The following is a 20,658-nucleotide window of genomic DNA, read 5'->3' on the forward strand; positions in this document are numbered from 1 at the left end:
GTCCCTGGTGCTCCCGCTTTCTGCCCTCGTTGGGTCGAAGTTTAGTTATAGAGGTTTCCTGCGCTCTCTTGTTTTGCGGTTGGCACTGAAATTAGGGTTCTTCTGAAGAGTGTCCCTTGGGTGCTTTCCACCATGGCTCTCCTCAAAGTCCTGTGAGCCGGGAGCAGGACTTGGTCCCAGATGAGCTAGCTTCTTACAGTTGACTGCCAAGTCCTTGGCAAAGGAGCCAAGGAGCTTGTGCGTCATCTTTCTGATATCCGTCTGTAAGAATGCCCGCAGAGATGGACAAGTTAGAGTTTCTTCGAATATTTCCCCAGCTTCTGAGAGTTACTGTTGGCAGCCAGGCAAGCAAGCAGCTTCTTTCGGCACTGCTCCAAGCACCCATCAATGTCGATGGTGTAGTCTGCTCCCGGCAGCAAGGTTGTTGTTCCTCAAGCTCACAGATGGGCAGGTGGGTTCCTGGCCCCTTGGTCGTGTCCTGTGCAGTGCTGTGATGTCCAAGACTGACCAAAGCTCCAGGGTTGAGACCCGCACCTTATGTATCTACCTTGTTGAGGCTGTGAGCCATGCCCTAACTTCAGTTGGTGGGCTGCCCTGGTCAAACCCTGCTGTAGGAAGTTTCTTGCCCACTGCTGAATTGTTGATTCACCAGAACTTCATCAGTAATCAATGACCACTCTTTGCTGGGGAAGGGGGCTTGAGACAGGGTTTCTCTGTGTCTCAAAAAACCTTGACTGTCCTGGAACTTGCGCTATAGACTAGGCTGGCCTCACACTCAGATCCATCAACCTCTGCTTCTTGAGTGCTGTGATTAAAGGTGTGTGCCACTAGCACCTGGTTTGATGACGCTCTTAACAAATCCACCTTAGTGAGTTCTAAAATCCCCATAGTACAAATAATAATAAAAAAAAGCATGGTCAGAAAAATCCACCTAATTTGCATACACCTACAGACCAAGAGCTGAATCCTAATAGTCTAGGTCCAGCGTGAGCACAGAAGTGGGAAGCTAGAGAGAAAGGGGCGTGTCTCTAGACCAAAAGTATAACCCTGTGTCTGGTTTCCTTCCAAAGGATGGATGTTCTGAAGACACATGTCGAAGAGATTCTTCTAGCCAGGTTTGGTGGGGAACACTTTTAATCTCAACACTCAGGAGGCAGAGGCAAGCAGCTCTATATGAGTTCCAGGCCAGCCAGGGCTACGCAGAGAAACCCTATCTCAGCATATACACCCCTCAAAAAACAAGACAAAAAATGAAAAACTAGAACAGTGGAATGGGAGGCCAGAGAGAAAGCTCGTCAGCCTGGAACACCTACTCACACTGACAGGAGTTTGCTAGTGCTCACAGCAGGCAGCTCACACCATCTGCACCTCCATCTCCAAGGGCCTCCAGCACCTCTGGCCTCTGCTGCCGCCTTCACTCCCAATGCACATATACACGTAATTTTTAAAAATGTAAAACTAATCCAGTATTGTAGTTTATGTCTGTAATCATAATACTTGGAAGACCAAAGCAGGAGTATTGTTGCAAGTTCAAGGACAGTCTAGACTGTATAGTGAGTTCTAAACCAGTCTGGGCTAGAGTGAGACCCTGCCTCCCTCCCCCAATAAAAAGTCAAATCACAGAGTCTCGTGGTACAGACCTTTAATATTAGTAATCAAGAGATAGAGGCAGATGGGGCAGAGTTCTGGGCCAGTTATAGCTACATAGTGAGACACTGTCTTGAAAAGTTTTAGAATTATTAGAATTTATTAGATTAAAAGGTCTTGTCTGCCATTGCTGCTTCCAGTTCCCTCAGTATTATAAGCTGGCAATTCAAATAATCATCAGTTAAGTGTTCACAGTTTAAAAGCTGATAGTTGGGCATGGCAGTATACTTCACAGTTCTAGCCCTTGATAGGTAGAGCCAGGATGGTGATAGTTTCAGACCAGCCTGTACTACCCAGTGAGTCTAGGCAGCCATAGTTGTCTAGTGAGTTTCTGCTTCACAAAGCAAAACTATGCCAGAGGGTGTGACTAGCAGAGAGAGTGCATACACACAGACAGGTAGCAAAATAAAAAGAAAATCATCATATTCTCTTAGCCCAGATAAACGTAGATGCATATCTGACTGTTTTTTAAGTTCCGGCTTACTTTTCTATCGTTATGGCAAAGCATCATGGTCAAAGTAACTTATAGAAGAGTTTATTTGGGGCTAACAGTTTCAGTGGGTGAGTTCATGGCCACCACGGCAGGGAGCATGGGCGCAGCAGGCCTCTGGAACAGTAGCCGAGAGCTCACATCTGATCTGCAAGTGGTAGGCAGAGAAAGAGAGCGCTCCCCCAAGCCTAATCCTACCCAAACAATCTCACCAAGTGGGAACAAATATTCAAATAGACAAGCTGAAAGAGGCTTTTTCATTCAAACCGTCATACCATTTTTTTAAAAAAAAAATTTTAGTTTTTGGCTTCTTATTCAGAGGTATATGTATGTGTATTTGCAAGTATGGAAAATTTGTGGGAGACACTCAGTTCCTCTCTCATGTGTGCCTAAGGGATCAAACATGCATGGTAGGTTTGGTGGTAAATGCCTTTCATCGCTGAGCTAGTTCACTGTTCCTCCCTCCTTTTTGAAACAGGGTCTCATCTAAACCAGGCTGGCCTTGAACTTTGATTTCCCTGGCTCACCTCCCGAGGGGTGGAATTACAGGCATGGTTATGCCTGACTCCAGTGCACATCTCTGTTGGACTTACAGTCCCAAGCTTTCAAAAACAGTGTAAATGACCTTTAGTCTAAATCCTGTTCAGTGTTTAGTAACAATAGTAAGGCGTGGGAATTTTTCCTGCTTCCAAAGACTTTCTGTTTCTTCTCTGCACTCCCAAATCCAATAACCAACTCGTTCTTGTATTAATCATTTTCTGTTGCTGTGGTAAAGCAGCGTGACCAAGGCAGCTTCTTAAAGAAGTTTATTTGGGGCTCACAATTCCAGAAGGTTAGAGTCCATAATGGCAGGGACAGCATGGCTGCAGACAGCCGGCGTGGCAGGGCAGGGACGGCATGGTGACAGACAGCTGGCGTGGCAGGGCAGGGACGGCATGGTGACAGACAGCTGGCGTGGCAGGGCAGGGATGGCGTGGCAGGGCAGGGACGGCATCGCGGCAGATAGCCAGCATGGTAGGGCAGAAACGGCATGGTAGCAGACAGCCGGCGTGGCAGGGCAGGGATGGCGTGGCAGGGCAGGGACGGCATGGTGGCAGACAGCCGGCGTGGCAGTCAGAGCAGAAAGCCGAGAGCTCATATCTTGAACTGCAGCCATGAAATGACACAAGGCCTTTCTTCTCAAAGTCTTCCCTAACAATGTACTTCCTTCAACAAGGCTGCACTGCCTAAACCTCCCCAGACAGCACCACCATCTGGGGACCAAGTGTTCAAATGCCCAAGACTACAGAGGGCATTTTTCATGCAGATTATTATAGTTCTCATGATTGTGAACCAGTCTCCCTCCTCATTAACGCCCCTGGTTGAGCTCAGGATCTCAGGCATGCTAGGCAAGCCTTCCACCACCGAACTCTGTCTTCAGCCCTTTTTCTAGTTCTTATTTGAGGATAAGCTAAGTTACCCAGTTCTAGTACTTAAGACAAGTCTTTATTTCTGGCCTGTTGCTTCAGCCTCCCCCAGAAGCCAGGGTTACAGGCCTTCACCACCACCACGTCTACTTCAAAACTTCCTTTTTTATTCAGGAACACAGTTGGTCAATTCTGGCTCTGTATTAAATACAGTAAGTCTCTTTCCCAGATTCTGGAACATTCTAGTTCCAGTTTTAGAACTAGAACATAGTTCTAGTGTTCCGTTGGGGTGTGCAGCCTTTGAAATTTAGGAAGTTTATTGGAAGAATCAGGGAGTAATTGGAAAACAAACAAAAACAGATTAGAACCTATGGGTACAACTACTCAGGCTTTTGGTTGAATATTTGATGCGGGGGCTGTAGAGTAGAACTATAATAAAAATCATTTGAAAGAAGAGATGTGTCCTTCTTAACTGTTTGTTTTTGAGATGGAAAATTCAGTGCCGAATTTAGATATTATTACAGAGATTGAAACAAGCTCATGCAAATTAATCTCCACTGCACCCGTAAAAGGAAATTGAAAGCGCTAATGCTGCATGTGGTATACGTACAGTAGCATTTCCTAAGTATCTTTGGGGTCTAAATCTGGGAATGACATTCAATGCTTCCTTCTCCTCGGGCTACAGGATCAGAGGATTCAATTTTGAAGCTGATAATGGAGCATTTTTGTGGCACAATAGCCCACAAAGGAAAAGGAGGGAGAAGTAAACAGCCAGATCATTGAAACAGACAAACAAGACCCCTACATTAGATATTCACTCCTGGGATTCTTTTTGTTCATAGATAGAAATTAATTGAGCATCTAATTGTGTCCATTTCTGGGGCACACCCTCAATTACACTTTCAATTGACCATTTGTTGGTGGTTCATTCTTGGTTTTTAATTCAGAAGATGATTTTCTCTGCTAATTTGAAGGGAATGAACAGGAAGACATTGTAGGCCTGGCAGACTTTATACCATCAATTTAAAATTTTGTGAGTCAGGCATTGTGGCTCAGGCTCATAAGCAGAGGCAGGGGAGTCAGGAGTTCAAGAGCAACCTTAGATAGAGAGCAAGTTCCAGGTTTGTAATGGATTATTTAAAATGCTGCAGGATCCCCGGTGGCAGCAGGCAGCAGAAATGCTGCAGGTCCCCAAAGGGTGGCAGCAGGCCATGTGGTGGTAGGCAGCGGGCCCTGAGAGCAGCCAGTCCCAGGCAGGGACTTGAGTGGTGGCTGGTCCAGGGTAGGGAGACATGCAGGGGCGGGTAAGAGACAGAGACATGGATAAGCATGCCATACAGAGTGAGGTTGGATATTTATTCAGGGGATTATGGAGTGGGAAGGGAGAAGGGGAGAAGAGCAGAGAGAGAGAGAGAGAGAGAGAGAGAGAGAGAGAGAGAGAGAGAAGACAGAAGGGGGAAGTGGAGAAGTGGGGAGAGGCAGAAGCTGCCTCTTTGAGAGGGAGACAGAAAAGAGAGGGAACTCAGGCTGGAAGCTGAAGATCAGCCTGTCTCAGCAGACAGGGGAGGGAGTGGGTGTGGCTTGTCTCTTAAAGAGACAGAACAGATCATTACAAGGTTAGCCTAGGCTTTTTACAGAAGAATCTGTCTCGAAATTACCAATAAAAAAAAATGGGGGTCATATGATCAAGATGAATTGTGGACATGTATAAAATAGTCAAAGAATAAAAGACATTCAAAACCAACAAACAATTCTGTAAGACCATTGCACACTACAGAACCACCTGGGAAGAACCTCGACTTGGCCTGTGGGCATGTCTCTTAGAGATTGTCTTGATTCCCTTCATTGGTGTGTGAGGACCCGGCCACTGTGGGTGGCACTGTTCCTGAGGCAGGAGACCCTGAGCTATACAGGAAGGAAGAGAAGTACCTTGGCCATTGCCTCCTGCTGGCATCCTTTTCTCCCCATCCTCTACTGTGGATGGTGACCAGCGTCTCCAGCTCCTGGAGCTGTGCCTCCCTGTGATGAACAGCAGGGGAACAGAAGCCAAAGGCACCTTCTCTAAGTTGCTTCTTGTTAGGGTATTTATCACAACAGCCCTAAAGCCAGAACAGCCCCATTCTGTGTTGGACAGAAGTGCATCTTAAATATTTCCCATTAGATATCTGTATCTCCTTTCCATTGTATTAAATGGAAAGTTTCTGTCTATCATGTTTTTAAAGTAAAAGCTATTTTATTTCTAAGCAGTGACTCCATCTGTAAGCTGCTTCACAGTCTATGTAACACAGAAGCTGGAGACTTTAACTAAGGCCTCTGTATTTTCACATCTCTAGCCCTTTGGAAGCCATGTTTAAAGTGGCCCCATTCTCAAATGAGAGTCTATCTGAGTAAACTAAAGGGTATTCTGTCATTTCTACCTTCCGTTACAGACAACAGGACTGTGGAGTCTGTGGGTTTAGCAAATGAGAAATAAACATAAGTAAATATTTTTGGAGAGAGGTCAAATGGCTTCTGTCTTCCAGGAATGCAATAAAAACTGCCCATGTCTCTCCAATACGCTATCCTCCAGTTTTTTTTTTTTCTTTTGAGACGGGATCTCACTGTGAAGCAGGTCCCCACCTCCTGGGATTGTAGGCATGTGCCATTGTGTCAGGCTTTCTGAGAAACTAAACTGTGTTCAGATCTGTTTAGGATCTCAAGTTCCCTCCATCTCAAGAGTAAGGGGTTTGTTGTTAGAGCTCTCACCTTCTTGATCCTGCGTTTTCCTAGGTTGGTGGGTCAAAATGCTTAAAGAGTCTACATAGACTGTTAAGAGTCTGTCCACTGTGAGGCCCACTCTCCTCCCTCTAGAGAATGCTGACCTACAGTGTGTGCGTACTTCCCTGCCGTCAGAAGAATTCTTCTAGCACGTGTTGTGGAGCCAACTTAGTGGTCATCAACTCCTTTAGCTTGACTTCATCCTGGACTGTTCTTATTCCTCCATCAGTTATTACTGTTTCGTGTAGTAGTCTGGGTTGGCATCTCTGCTTTTCAGAATTTGAAATTCATTCTTCTTTGCCCTTCTAGCTTTTAAAATTTCTGTTGTGGAATCTGGTATTATTCTGATAGGCCTGCCTCTGTACGTGATTGGGTGTTTCTTTCTCGCACACTGCAGGACCCTTTCTGTTCTATACATTCAGAGTTTTAACTGTGATATGAAGTGGGGCGTTTCTTTTCTGGTCCCATCTAGTTAGTGTTCATATATGCCTGTTGTATTAGAGGAGCCTTTCCCAAGATTTGGAAAATTTTCTGCTATGGTTGTGTTGAAAATATTTTCTATGCCTTTGACATGAAGTTGTTCATCTTCTGTGCTCATAATTTGCAGATTTTATTTGGTTTTGTGTGTGTGTGTGTGTGTGTGTGTGTGTGTGTGTGTGTGTTCCAAAGAGCTTGCCTGCTCTGTTCACATGTTTAAAAAAGTTATCATTGGCCAGATGTGGTGGTGCACGCCTTTTATCTCAGTACCTGGGAGACAGAAGCAGGCAAGCATCTAGGTGTGTCTATGAGGGATTATCTAGATTAGGGTAACCAGGGTGGGAAGACCCACTGCATCTGTGGGAGTCCTAGACTAAATAAAAGACAGAACGTGAGATAAGCGTTAATTGCTCCCTGCTTCCTGATTGTGGCCACAGTGCCACCAGCCACTTCCAACTCTCGCTGCTGTTCATTCCCTGCCCTGTGATTTGTCCCATGGGCACAGTGCTACCAGTTGCTTCCAGCTCCTGCTGCTGTACCTCCCCTACCATGATGCAGTCCCTGAAATTGTAAACAGAATAAACTTTTCTTCCATTAAGTTGTTGTCATTTAGTATTTTGTCATAGCAACAGGACAAGCAAATGACTTGAGGAATGAAAGTTTCAAAGGCAGTTAGTTACAGCATAAGCTCCAACCTGAAGCCGACTGAAGATGGAGGTGTTGAGGGAAGTCACTGCCTCAACCAGTCTTTTCCTGTTCTTGGTGTTGTATCCAAAGAACTGTACAAGAGTACACACAGCAAAGCAACAAGAAGTTTTATGTAACAAGAAGGAACAAGACATACTGCAAAGGTCCAGCAGTCTACTTGAGCTAGAGTGCCTAAGACCATTAACTACTATTTGATGTATCATGGGTCTAGGAGTAGGAGTCAGTTGCTAAGGGATAAAGTGTGGGTGGTTCTCTGTTTTGATTGATAGGCTTGAGCTATGTATGCGGGTGCTGGGGCAGCGGGTGCAAGGGCAGCGTATGCATGGGCAGCGTGTGCAGGGGCAGCAGGTGCTGGGACAGCGTGTGCAGGGGCAGCGGGTGCAGTCACTGTATATGCAATTGTGAGGGGAAGGGAGAGGGAGGGGAGGGTGTGAGATGCTTAATTCTCATCTAGCATTAACAGGGAAGTCATATTTCATGCAGCTGATGTATTATTCAGAGGCATGGAGCAGAATATTAGATTAGTTAAATAGTTGATTTTTTTCCCCTATAAGAGAGTGAGTTTGTGGTTAATGTAGTAGAATTTGGTATGCAAATATTTTATAAGGTAAAAAACTAAAAATTTTATAATAGTATATTATTTTCAGTTTTTAAAAAGGTATGAGCTGGAGAGATGGCTCAGTGTTAAGACTACTGGCTGCTCTTCCAGAGGTCCAGGATTTGAAATCCAGCACTCACAGGTAGCTCACAAGTCTGTAACTCCAGTCTTAGGAAATCCTACTCCCTCCTCTGGCCTCCATAGGCACTGCATGTGTGTGTTGCACAGACATGAATGCAGGCAAAAGACCAATAAATATAAAAATAAATAACAATTTTTAAAAGTCATGCTTACTGTGTGTGTATGTATGTACATGTGTGCATGCCTGTGTAATTGAGTGTGTGTTGTAGAGATCAGGGGAGTCCATTCTTCCACCAGAGGGACCAAGGGATTTATCTCGGTTTGTCCAGTTTGGTGGTGAGTTCTTCACCTAGTGATGTCTCCCTAGCTTCCATTTGCAGTTTAGAAGGAAGGAAAGTTTGACACGAGCTACAGGGTGGGTGGACCTTGAAGACCTTATACTAAGTCAAGTTTACCAAACACCAGAAGACAACTATTGTGTGATTCTACTGTGTAAGGTGTAGACCACAGAGGCTGGCACTGGACCTTGACAGTAAGGGACCCAGGACAGGCAGGGTCACAGAGACAGGAAGTAGAACAGTGGTTGTGGAGGCTGGGGAGGCTGGGGGCAGGGAGCTGGTGCTGAATGGGGGGGGGCAGTGTCAGCTGAGGGAGGTGAGAGCACCCTGAAGATGGTGGCGGAGATGTGGGTGTACTCAGTGCCTCTTCCCTAGACACTTACGTCTATTTTATTACAATAGAAAGTCACTCACAGGAAAAAGCAAACAGGTTTGGTGGCTCCAGCCTATAGTTCTAGCACTTGGGGAAGGGAGACAGGAGTGTTAGAGTTCAAGGTCATCCTGAAGCACTTAGCAAGTCTGAGGCCAGCCTGGGTGATAGGCTCAAAAATGAAAAAGGAATAAAGTACTACTGCTTTTTGAATAATTAATTATATGCATGCTTTTATTTTATAACATTAGGTTTTAGAAAGCTATGAAGGTCATGTGTGTCATGAGTGTTTGTATATAGATTAATATTTTGACACAGGGTTTTCTGTGGCCCAGAGTAGCCTCATACTCCCCATGCAGCCAAGGATGATCTTGAGTTTATGACCCTCTTGTAGTCTGTCTTTTAATTACAGGGATTACAGGCATGTATTTTTTAATCCAGTTTTAGGTTTAAGGCAGTGCTGGGTTTGGGTCCAGCTCTCTGTGCATGCTAAGCAAGGACCCTGCTAACTGAGCTACACCACCAGCCCATGTACATAGATTTTATGACATAATTTGGACTACATAGAGGCCATTTACCCCCCCACACCTACTTATCTTTGGTCTCTTTAGATAATGATAGCTATTTTTAATTAGGAGAAGTGCTATTGTAGATAGATATTTAGAGACTGTACCAGGAGAATTTGGAATCCCAGAGAACTAAATGTGCACATTAGCACTACAAATAAAGGCACAAATTCATCCAGCTTGGATGATGGTCTTATCGTGCTGAAATTTCCCTTTCCTGACCCTGTTCTGCTCAGTAGCCTGTCTGGGTTCTTGATATATGGTCATGGCTCAGGGAAACCCATAACTGAGTTGGTCCAGGAAGTGGGTTGCACTCTGAGTGAATTAAAGATATATTTTCATGTGATGTGTGTTGTCAAGCTGATTTCTAGGTCACAAGTTTATTTTATTTCTAAAATTTATATTATCGTTTTGTTTGTATGGGTGTTTGCATGCTTGTATATCTGTGCACCATGTGCATGCAGTACCCCTGGAGGCCAGAAGAGGGCATTGGAGCTCGGGGATTAGGGTTTGTGAGCCCCAGTGTAGTGCTAAGGTTCAAACAACCATCCTCTCAGGAAAGTCATTTCTCCAGCCCCCACACGTTTATTTTGTAACCGTGTTTTTTAGCCTGGTCTAAATAGCAGGGGAACGTGTTGTGATTTCTGCACGAGAGGGACCCTCACCCATGGCAGGTGAGGAATGTGGGCAGGAGACAGATTTGCCATGCAGATCTTGAGTGTGGAGTTTATTGAGATAAAGGAATGGGGGAGAAGAGAGAACGGGAAGAGAGACAAAAATCTGCCTCCTCAGAGAAAATGGCAGAAAGGAAGAAAGAGGGAGTGGGAGGTCTCTTAAAAGGGACCTTTTGCACCTGTGTACAGACTAGGACCCTGGGCTGGTCAGGGTACTGCCTGGGTGCATCCTGCCAGATGTCGGGGCAGGCCAGCATAATGTCTGAATCCTCACAGTATGTATATTTATTTCCTTCTGGTTTTAGACAATAAAGGCTGTCTAGCTTGGCAGTAAGTTCAGCTTGTCACATGAAGTCCTAATTCAAGGCAGTGTCTCTTAAATCTACCGATGAGGCGCTGGACCGAGGAAACAGCTTTACGCAGCCTCGGAGACCACAGAGGCGGGCCAACCTTTAGGCCAGGCTGCTCGGTTTTGACAGATCGCCATTCCCTCCAAACCGTTATTTTTATAAAGCGCTTCTGTGTCCTGCCATCCCATCTAAATTTTCCTTTTTGTTCACAGTATGAGATGAGAACAGAAGCTCGGCGGAAAAACCTTCTCATTTTGATTTTGCATTATTTAACACAAGAAGGGTATGTTATCACAGTCGCTTATGGTGACTCCTCTCCGCTCTGACCCTTTAAAAGCAGAGAACAGACGTTAATTTTGGAACAGCTTTGTGTTTACAGAAAGATGAGCAGACAGTATAGTGACTCCATGTATAGTCTCTCCCCACCTGTTTCCTACCTTACTATTACTGTTAACAATATTACTATTATTATACTAATATTATTTGTAGTGTTGGCAGTGGATCCCAGAAAGCACTCTACAACTGAGCTCCAAGCCAGTCCTTTGTTATTAACATCTCGAGTTAATTCAGTTGGTTTGTTATAACTGGCGAGCCTGTACTAATACAATGACATTCTCCAAGTCCGTAGTTAACTTCACAGCATTTTACGACAGCAGCAGAAAAGTGCCCAAATACACATATATTTAGCAAAAAACGAGGAAGGGCAATCCAAAACAGTTTCCTAGTGGACTGGCTTATTTGACCGTCAGCACTGTTGTGAATGACAGTGTTTGGATACATTTAACATGTGGCTCAGTTACATGTCTGTAATCTCAGGGCTTCAGGGGCTGTCACAGAAGGATCATGAGTTCTAAGACAGCTTGAGCTACTTAATGAAACCTTGTCCCTAAAACAACCAACTTGAAAACAAATAACAAAACCAAACCCACCAGCAAACAAAAAGACCCCTCCTCCATACAATAGCATTAAAAAACCCGAAAACAAAATCCAACACAAACCATAAAAGCCTATGTAAGGTTCCTTCTTTAGAAAAATCTCATCCTCGCCAGCTTTTGTCTGACGTGCTGCTTACGGTCTGCTTGCTCTTAGTGTTGAATCTCTTTGGATCCGCACCCTCTGCTTGCTTTGATCCTTTACACCCAGACTTAATCTTTTCTCTTCTGTAAACTGCCAGCTATATCGACACGGCTAATGCGCTGGAGGAAGAGACTAAGCTGGGGTTACGGCGCTTTGAAGTTTGTGACAACGTTGACCTGGAAACAATTTTGATGGAATATGAGAGCTATTATTTTGTAAAGTTCCAGAAGTACCCCAAAATGGTTAAGAAGGCGCCAGAGCCAGGTACATAGCTTTGGTATATATCAGAATACACATCAGAATGGTATTTCCAGTGCCCACATCTGTAACCCCAAGATCAGGGAGGTGGGGGCCTGAAGATCAAAAGTCTGAAGACCAGCCTGGCCTATCCTTCCCCCTAACCAAAGGTGTTCCCAGGAACATGGCTATATGGTTCCTTCTGTGCCTGGAAGAGATCAGAAAGTTCTGGAACCCATCTCAAACCCAGAACTGACTGTTCAACATGATTGCCTGATTTTTTTTTTTCTGAGACAGGGTTTTTCTGTGTCCTGGAACTCACTTTGTAGACCAGGTTGGCCTCAACCTGAGATCTGCCTGCTTCTGCCTCCCAAATGCTGGGATTAAAGGCATGTGCCACCACTGCCCTGCCGACTGCCTGGATTTTGACATCCTCTAGTCTTTGTGGAGTTCGTTTGAGGACTGTGTTTTAGGGTAATGAAAGCAAAGCCCCAGTGTATTGAAGGTGCTCTTTAGAAGAAAGACCAGCATTGACTTCTGGAGTGATGGAAAGGGTTGTTGGAAGACAATAAATGACAGAAGACTTCTTGTTAGGAAGACCTATTATCTATCTTGAAAATAACATGGAAATGAGTATTGGTGAAGCTAATAGCTCATGTATAGATAATGAAATGCTTTTGAAAGCCATCAATCCAGATGGTGATCAATATAATGCAAAGACCCAGGATAGGTCAGCAGTCAAGGAGGCTCTAAAACCGAGGGCCTACGTTTGCAGTAACATTGACTTAGAAGTCTGTAAGTAGGGGAAGTAATTACAAACCAAGGGAGATCATTGTCCTGTTCACAAGGCACTTGTTAAGCCACAGACGTTAACATTTCATGTAGGGACCAGGAAACCAAGAGGAATGTCAATTAAAAGTAGCCAGGACCAAATCTAGACTTGGAGGAGGTCTGCAATTTTAATTTTCTTTTTTTTTTATTTTCTCTGAGCTCTCTTCCAGTGAAGGGTTCAGAGCTCAGCTTATTTGGCTGGTTGTTTGATCTGGGCACTGGCTCCTGCACAGAGAGGAGCCCTGTTCTCAAGGAGCTGATTTCTGGGTGGACTGTCCTCATCTAGCCTGGCACCCGTTTTCTCCTGTGATATTGAGCACAGTGGCTTAATTCGAAAGGTCAGTTGGCAGAATTTAACCCAATCAATGTTCCTCTCAGACTCATGCAGTCCTGGAGTGCTATGTGACCCAGAAAACAGTGGCAAATTCGTGAATTCTCAGTGGAGTGGCAAGCCATTGAGGCAGCCTGTTGTGGGCATTGCCCCCACATGAGCGGCCTGCGATGCTTTTCCTGAGGTCTGGGTGTCTCTCTGTGTGTCTCTGAATGCCTGAGAAGCTGTGGTCCCTTCTGTTCTCTGGGGCCTTCAGTTTTCATTAGAGCAGCTGTCTGTGGTTAGAGGCTGAAGCGCACAGTGTAAGACCGTGGAAGAACATTGTGAAAGAACAATGTACCTGAAAGTTTGTTTGCTCTCTTGTAAGACTAAATTCTCCCCCATGTTTGTTTTTCCACAGTAGAAAATAATTTACCACCAAGAAGTGGAGGGAAGAACAACAGAAGGTAAAGTGATTCATGATTCGTCATCATCAATGTAACCTTTTTTTTTTTTTTTTGAGACAAAGTCTCTCTACACAGCTCTGGTTGTCCTGGAACTCCCTCTGTAGACCAGGTTGGCCTTGAACTGCCTTCTGAGTGCTAGGATTAAAGGTGTGCACTGGCATGCCAGGCCTGATCAGCTTAACGCTTAAGAGTCTGTGGGATCTCTTTTCTAAAGAGTCTCCAGTGCAGCTCCGTGACTGCCAGCAACACCAGACTGAGTCATGTGACCTTGGAGTCCCCTGTTGTCGCCACTGTCTGGACTTGAGCCAGTGTCTTCAGATTCTCCCGGGGTCACTGCACATTTCTCTCAGTGATATCCAGCCTTTCCCGGCCACGCGGCTTCGAAAGTCCAGGTCTTCAAGGCTTAAAGATTGATGCCCCGTTCCCACAACTGCTTTTTATAAAGATGGAGCAAGCTTCTGGTTTATGCCCCTGGGTTGGCTGGCTTGGGGCAGCAGAGACTGTAGGATTTTGCTGGTATAAAAAAAATCTAAAACTCAGGGGCAAATGAAAGTACAATTCTGGCAGGAACTCCACTGTATACTCAATTTATATCATGAAAAAATTATTTTCTAAATCTTAGAATGTGCCAGAAAAAGGAAACTCAGATTTAGATAAGTAATTAGGTCTTGAGAGGTGTGCGTTCTCTGTGCCCTATCAAGGGCCTCGGTTCTGTGACTTCAGTTCCCTGTATCCAGTCTGATAAGGAAGAGCCCAGAGTCCTCCACAGGGCTCTCGGCATCCTCTGTAGCAATGGCTGGTTGGAGCCCGTGCCATAACAATGGTTGTCACTGTCTTCTGCTTGAGCCACCACTGCTTTGCCCTGTGCTTTCGGGACAGTGTCACTGCCTCGATGGAGCACTGCTGCCCTATTCATAGTTCCCAGGAAGCTAGTCGGTCTCTGCTGATGCTAAAATGGCTTGTGCATAGCAACAGCGAGGGCATTTAACAAGCCAGCCTTGGCATGCACTTGGGCTCCGCTTGTCCTTCAGTACATTCATGCCTGCTGTGTGCTCAGGGCACAACACTTGGTACATGCATGTTGGCCAGCAACATGTAAAAGGAAAAGGAGGAGCCAGTGGTATGCAAAGCCACTTGGGGTTTCCTCAGTTTTTCTGGGTTGATGTCTGTGTGTGGCAAGCACCAGGGATAAACCCCAAATGCTTAGTCAGGGAGGAGAATCAGGAAATCAGTGGGCAGTGTTTCTGGCCACTGTGGGCTTTTAAAATTTTTTAAAGAATTTTATTTTTGTTTATGTGTGTGAGTGTTTTAGCTGCCTGTAAGGATGTGCACCACACCTGTGCAGTACCCACAGAGTCCAGAAGAGGGCATTAGATCCCCTGAAACTAGAGTTACAGGCAGTAGTGATCTTAGTCACTGAACCATCTCTCCAGCTGCTCTGGGTGCTGTTTTATGCTGAGATGCTCACTCTGTAACAGGGTGTGTCATCTGGTTGACTACCAGTCTTCCAAGTGTTCTTTCCTAATTTTGTGCCTAGCACCAGAGATTTCTCCCAGTTATGGATCTGCTGATGATCCAAGGGCGGGAAGTTAACTAATGAGACAGGTGACAAAATTGGGGTCCCAAAAGGCTTGAGAATTTGGGGGAATGTTATTTGAAGGTGTGATGTTTTTGTTTATGCTGCGTTTCTCTAACTCTGTGAAGCTGTGATTCTTCGCCTGTCTAAAACACCTGGTGGTCTAATACAGCACTGAACAGCCAATAGCGAGGTGGGAGCAAGGATAGGTGGGGCCGGCAGGTAGAGAGGATAAATAGGAGAAACAAGGAAGAGGGGAGCAAGAGAACAAAGAGAAGAGGACATCAAGGGCAGCCACCAAGCTGCACAACGAACTATGGAGAAAGAAATAAAGGTATACAGGAATAGAGAAAGATAAAAGTCCAGAGGCAAAAGGATAATTTAAGAAAAGCTGGCAAGAAACAAGTCAAACTGAGGTCAGATATTCATAACTAAGAATAAACCTCCATGTGTGATTTATTTAGGAACTGGGTGGTGGGCCCCCACAAAAGCCAGAAGAGTAAAACATCACACAACAGAGAATTTGTGGGATGGGCCTATGACAGTGGAATTTGATGGAATAAAGTTCAGGATCTAACAAGTCCCTTCCCCACTGCAAGATCAGAGACCTAGAAACCAAGTTAACAGTAGGGCAGCATGCTCAAGTGAAGTGTGATTTCCGATGTGGTCTCAGGCCTCATCAATGGATAAACACTGTCCCAAAACTAGGAGGTTAGTTTATTCTGGTCTAATGACAGTGGACAGAGAGGAGCTAACCAAGACAAGAAGGCATCTGGGAGCTAGGTGACTTTAGCAGTGATAGGAGCAGCCAGGGGTATGGCTGGAATGCAGCACAGCACAGCCCAGCCCAGCCCAGCACAGCCCAGCCCAGCCCAGCCCAGCCCAGCCCAGCCCAGCTCAGCCCAGCCCAGCCCAGCCCAGCACAGCCCAGCCCAGCCCAGCCCAGCACAGCACAGCACAGCACAGCACAGCACAGCACAGCTCAGCACAGCTCAGCACAGCTTAGCACAGCACAGCACAGCTCAGCACAGCTCAGCACAGCTCAGCCCAGCCCAGCCCAGCACAGCACAGCACAGCACAGCCCAGCCCAGCCCAGCCCAGCCCAGCCCAGCCCAGCCCAGCCCAGCCCAGCCCAGCACAGCTCAGCACAGCACAGCACAGCTCAGCACAGCTCAGCACAGCACAGCACAGCTCAGCACAGCTCAGCACAGCTCAGCTCAGCACAGCACAGCACAGCACAGCTCAGCACAGCTCAGCACAGCTCAGCACAGCACAGCACAGCTCAGCACAGCTCAGCACAGCACAGCACAGCACAGCACAGCATCTCCTTTGCTCTCCTAAGGGCTATGTTAGCTGCTCTCTCACCACTGCAACCAAATACCCAGCAAAAAGCAGCTTAGGGGAGGAGGGCCTTATTTTTGGCCCAGAATAATGTGGTTTGTCATGGTGGAGAAAGCATGGTGGCAGGAGTGGCTTGGTCTCTGGAACTGGCCAGTAAGCAGAAAAAGGACAGTTGGCTTTCTCCTTTTTGTCTTTTTGTTTGTTCTAGAACCCCGACCCATGGGATGCTACTTAATGAGTCTTTCTTTGTTCCGCCAGTCAGCTCCCAAATAATGACATGGAGACTTATTATTAATTATGAAAGCTTGGCCTATAGCTTAGGCTTGTTCCTAACTAGCTCTTTCAACTTTAACCCACTTATATTAATCTACCTTCTATCATGTGGCTGCCACTCCTGTTGTCTCCTGGTATCTCTGCTGGTCTAGATTCCTCTCTTTCTTCCTGGAAGTCCTGCCTATACCTCCTGCCCTGCTATTGGCCATTCAGCTCTTATTAAACCAAATCACAGCAATGTATGTTCACATAGTGTACAAATATTTCACAACAATGCCAGTGCTTACATTTATGGTAGGTCTTCCCTTCTCTATTGAACTCTGAAAACAGCCTCACACACATGCCCCAAGGTGTACATGCCCCTTCGGCATTTTTTTAATTTATTTTATGTTTATGAGTATTTTGCCTGCACTTGTGCAGTGCTTGCAGAAGTCAGAAGAAGGCATTGAATCCTCTGGAACTGGAATGACAGACAGTTACGAAGTGCCACATGTGTGCTGGGGAAGGCCATTAGCATCGGTCCAGCCCCTCACCAGGTGTTTCTTATAGTCCAATCAAGCTGACAGTCGTAGCAAGAGGTTAGACTTTCTCAGTAGAATTCTCTTGAGCACAGGACTGATGGATAAAGTTAAGGCCAAAGTAGTTTGATTCTACATTCAGAAGAATTTTATAATTATTGGTGTTTTTGTCTTGAGTCATATCAAAGCAAACTTGATGGTTCATTTTGCTGTTGGCAGGAAATCAAAATGGGAGGACCAGAGTTCTGGACCACTGAGAGACCCAAATGGATGTTGAGACTTGCATCTGTGTTATGTGTTATATTTTATATATTATATATATTATATTTATATTATATTATATAATATGTTATATTATATATAATATTATGTAATATATTATAGTTATATTTAAACCAACCCTATTAGTAAAATTTGCATGTATGAAATGCTTGATACTCATTTTATGATTATTCCTTTTTTGTCCCCGCAAAAAGCCTGAAGGACAGATTTTTTTAATGTCTAGGTTAGAGATGAAAAAAGATGCCCTATGAATGGCCCATGTCCACCTCTCATGAGTTGAACATTAGGGTGTGGACACCAGTAGTACTATTGACCTAGTATTTATATTAGAGATGATCAACTTTTTTTTTCATAATGAATTGAACTGAGGCAGAAGCTGTCTGAGATCATTTAGAATATGAGAGTCGTTCCTCTAGTGACTCTCCTACAGATATCTTGCAAAGAACTGAGAGAAGAAAGCAGCCTAAGGCATCAGAGCTCATGATGGCCTCTAAGAAGGTCCTGCGTGCTTTGACCTTGTTTTCCATTGCAAGATGCAAACATCCCAATACCATTTTTTGCCTACTAATGAGGATGTACTGAACAGACTAGTTCTGCCCCTTGTAGTGATATGTGATGCACACTCAAACGTGTGTGCTCTGACTATTGTGACAATAGCAGACTCCCATTGTCCCCTCCATTTCTATAAACCCCATCTTTACCAGCCACTCTTCTGACTTCCAGCCCCGTCACTGTGTTTTTCCAGACATGAACATACTGATGAGAAATCATTTTGCAAAGATGAGTGATTTGTGACAGCAGACACAGACTAAGTTTGCTCTCTTTCCACAGTGTTTTATTATCTATGTGTATTTGTGTGTATCTGTGTGCAGTTACCTGCAAAGGTCAGAAGACGGTGTCGGATCCCCTGGAGATGGAGTTACAGGCAGTTGTGAACTGCCAGATATGAGTGCTGAGGGCCAAACTCAGGACCTCTGGAAGAGCAGCCCATGCTGTTAACAACTGAGCCTATAGGAAGGATATTCAGTGTACAGGGTTACAACTCAGACAGAGCCCTAGATCTTCAGGTGTTTCATAACGTGAGAGGACGGACTGTCTCCTCCCCCACCCCAAGGTCTCCCTGGTCTGATGCTTGGAGGAGAGTGGGAGACGTTAGCAGTGGGAATATTCTTCCTTAGCAGTAGTCCTCAGCCTTCCCATGCTGCGACCCTCTAGTGCAGCTCCTCATGTTGATGACCCCAATCGTAAAATTATTTCATTGCTACTTCATAACTGTAATTTTGCTACTGTTATGAATTGTGATATAAATATCATCTGGTATGTGAAATATTTGAGATTTGACCTCTGTGAAAGGGTCGTTTGAGTCTCAAAAGGGTTGGGGCCCACAGGTTGAGAACTGCTGTTCTAAAGTCTTGTTTGTTTTTAAAGATTTTTTTTTAAAAAAAATTCATTCGTATGTGTGGGTTTTTAAAAACTAAAGCAACATGCCAAGCATGGAACCTCTATGGTGTGACGGAGAATGGAAGAGGGTGGATTGGGGGTCCCTGGGAAGGGTGGGCACCCTAGCTTGGTTGAGAGGAGCCCAGTGAGTAGCCAGAAGGAAGCTGGAACCAGGTCAGCTAGGAGCAAGTACATGGTGCAGCTGCAAGAGCCTCATTGTGCTGTGTGCATGTGTCTTTCGAGAACTCCTTTTAAATGTGTTACACTAGTTATTTACTTACCTTGAATCAAATGGTTAGAATGCGTTCATGAAAGTTTTTATTTCCTTCTTTAGGGTGACAAATGACAATTGTCAAAATCTCCCCAAGATCTGTCAGCAGAGGCTACGACCCAAAACCTCAATAGTGAAGACAGGGGACACCAAATCTGTCAAGGACCATTCTAAACAGGTCACGATGGCTGCTTGATGTCGTAATACCACACTTGGCTGATAAATGGCCTCAACAAAATTAGCTTATTTCTTTGTTGCTTTTGAAGTTCTCTTTTTAAAATTGCTGTAGTTTAATTCAACTGTAGAGTTTCCTGAATACTGTAGATGTTTTAGTATGTTGGGAAAAAAAATGGAAGAAAATGGACAAATTCCTAGATTTGCCAGCTCCTTCTCTAGTTTCAGCTCAGGGTGAGGGTATTGGACAGTTTGGGGCTGGCTGATAAGATATTCATAGCTGAAATAAGTGCAGAAAGGTCTTCCCATCCCAAATGTGTCCTCTGGCTCCCCAGTGTGGTCCAGGAGCAGTCTAAGATACAGCTGGGCCTTGGCACCTCCTGCTGGGCTTCTGCATGTAGGGTTACTCCTCACCCCTACCACAACACTAGACTTTCTAGAAGGGAGGGCAGCAAGAGAAATGGGCCCAGTAGATGGGTGAAGTCAGTGGCTCCTGCCTCAGGAGATCTACGTCCAGAACCTTCTTATCTAGGGCAAAACATTCCAGGTTTTAAAGAGCAAGGGACAGTGGAAATCAGGAGAAGGAACAGCAAAGGTTACTGCTGAGGACTAGTGGGGTGGGAAGAAATGATTGTGGGATTCAGTTGGCTCGAAGAGGGTTATAGCTGTGCCTAAGGTAGAAGGAGATGACGTGGGACAGGTGAGTTCCACAGGGGGCTGGGCAACTCTGCCGAATCCCCAGACTTGGTCAGTCTTGGCCAGAGGAGAAAAGACAAGCTAGAAAAGACTTGTGGGAGTGGGCTGAGTGCAGGTGTTTGTGCACAGGCAGGGCTGCTTAGAACTCATGGTCTGGAGTCTCTACCTCAGGGAACAGCTCCTTCCTCGTGACACAGGAACACGGTTAGTTGGTTCTGCATAGGGGATGGGCAGTCAGAACCTGGGTATCTGCTGCTTCCACATCTGACTTCTCATGGCCTTCCTTTTCCTCCAGGAGAATGTCAATAATGCTCAAGTAGAGAATGCTGACTTTGGCCTAAACATATCAAAAATCCAGAAGAACGGCACAGAGGAAAAGGCCCACCCACGAAGAGTAAGTGGGACTCAGGACCCTAGGGTGGAACAGGGAGTTTGTTTCTCTCTAGAAAAAGGAAATCACGTGATTTTTGCCAAACATGACCACAGCAACAAAAGCATGAAAGGTTGACTGTGGGGTAAGGGAGAATCAGAAACCCGGCATGCAATTCTGATCTGCCCGCTCCTTTCTGGAAGGACCTTCTAGAATGATCCTTCTCTAGGGACCACAGGCTCCTCGTTTGCAAATGGACATTCAGAAGAGAGAGGGTTCCTTTCAGCTTAAAAATTCAGTGATCAGCAGGGTGTAATCAGGTGGTAGAGTGTT

General features: G+C 45.3%; 1 protein-coding gene across 3 annotated transcripts in view; it reads left to right on the top strand.

Annotated features, from left to right (window-relative positions):
* Window positions 1-20,658, top strand: part of Katnal2 (katanin catalytic subunit A1 like 2) — a 68,319-nt gene that overhangs the window by 13,003 nt on the left and 34,658 nt on the right. For 2 of the 3 annotated variants that reach the window (XM_048419665.3, XM_085676408.2), the window contains exons 2-6: window positions 10,675-10,745; window positions 11,637-11,803; window positions 13,339-13,384; window positions 19,149-19,263; window positions 20,251-20,349. In XM_048419665.3, the coding sequence (XP_048275622.1) occupies window positions 10,675-10,745; window positions 11,637-11,803; window positions 13,339-13,384; window positions 19,149-19,263; window positions 20,251-20,349 (498 nt within the window). The remainder of the gene's footprint in view (window positions 1-10,674; window positions 10,746-11,636; window positions 11,804-13,338; window positions 13,385-19,148; window positions 19,264-20,250; window positions 20,350-20,658) is intronic. The other variant, XM_048419666.3, reaches the window with a different exon arrangement.

The sequence above is a fragment of the Myodes glareolus genome, chromosome 13 (genome assembly GCF_982192425.1).
Source record: "Myodes glareolus chromosome 13, mMyoGla1.1, whole genome shotgun sequence".
Lineage (NCBI taxonomy): Eukaryota > Metazoa > Chordata > Mammalia > Rodentia > Cricetidae > Myodes > Myodes glareolus.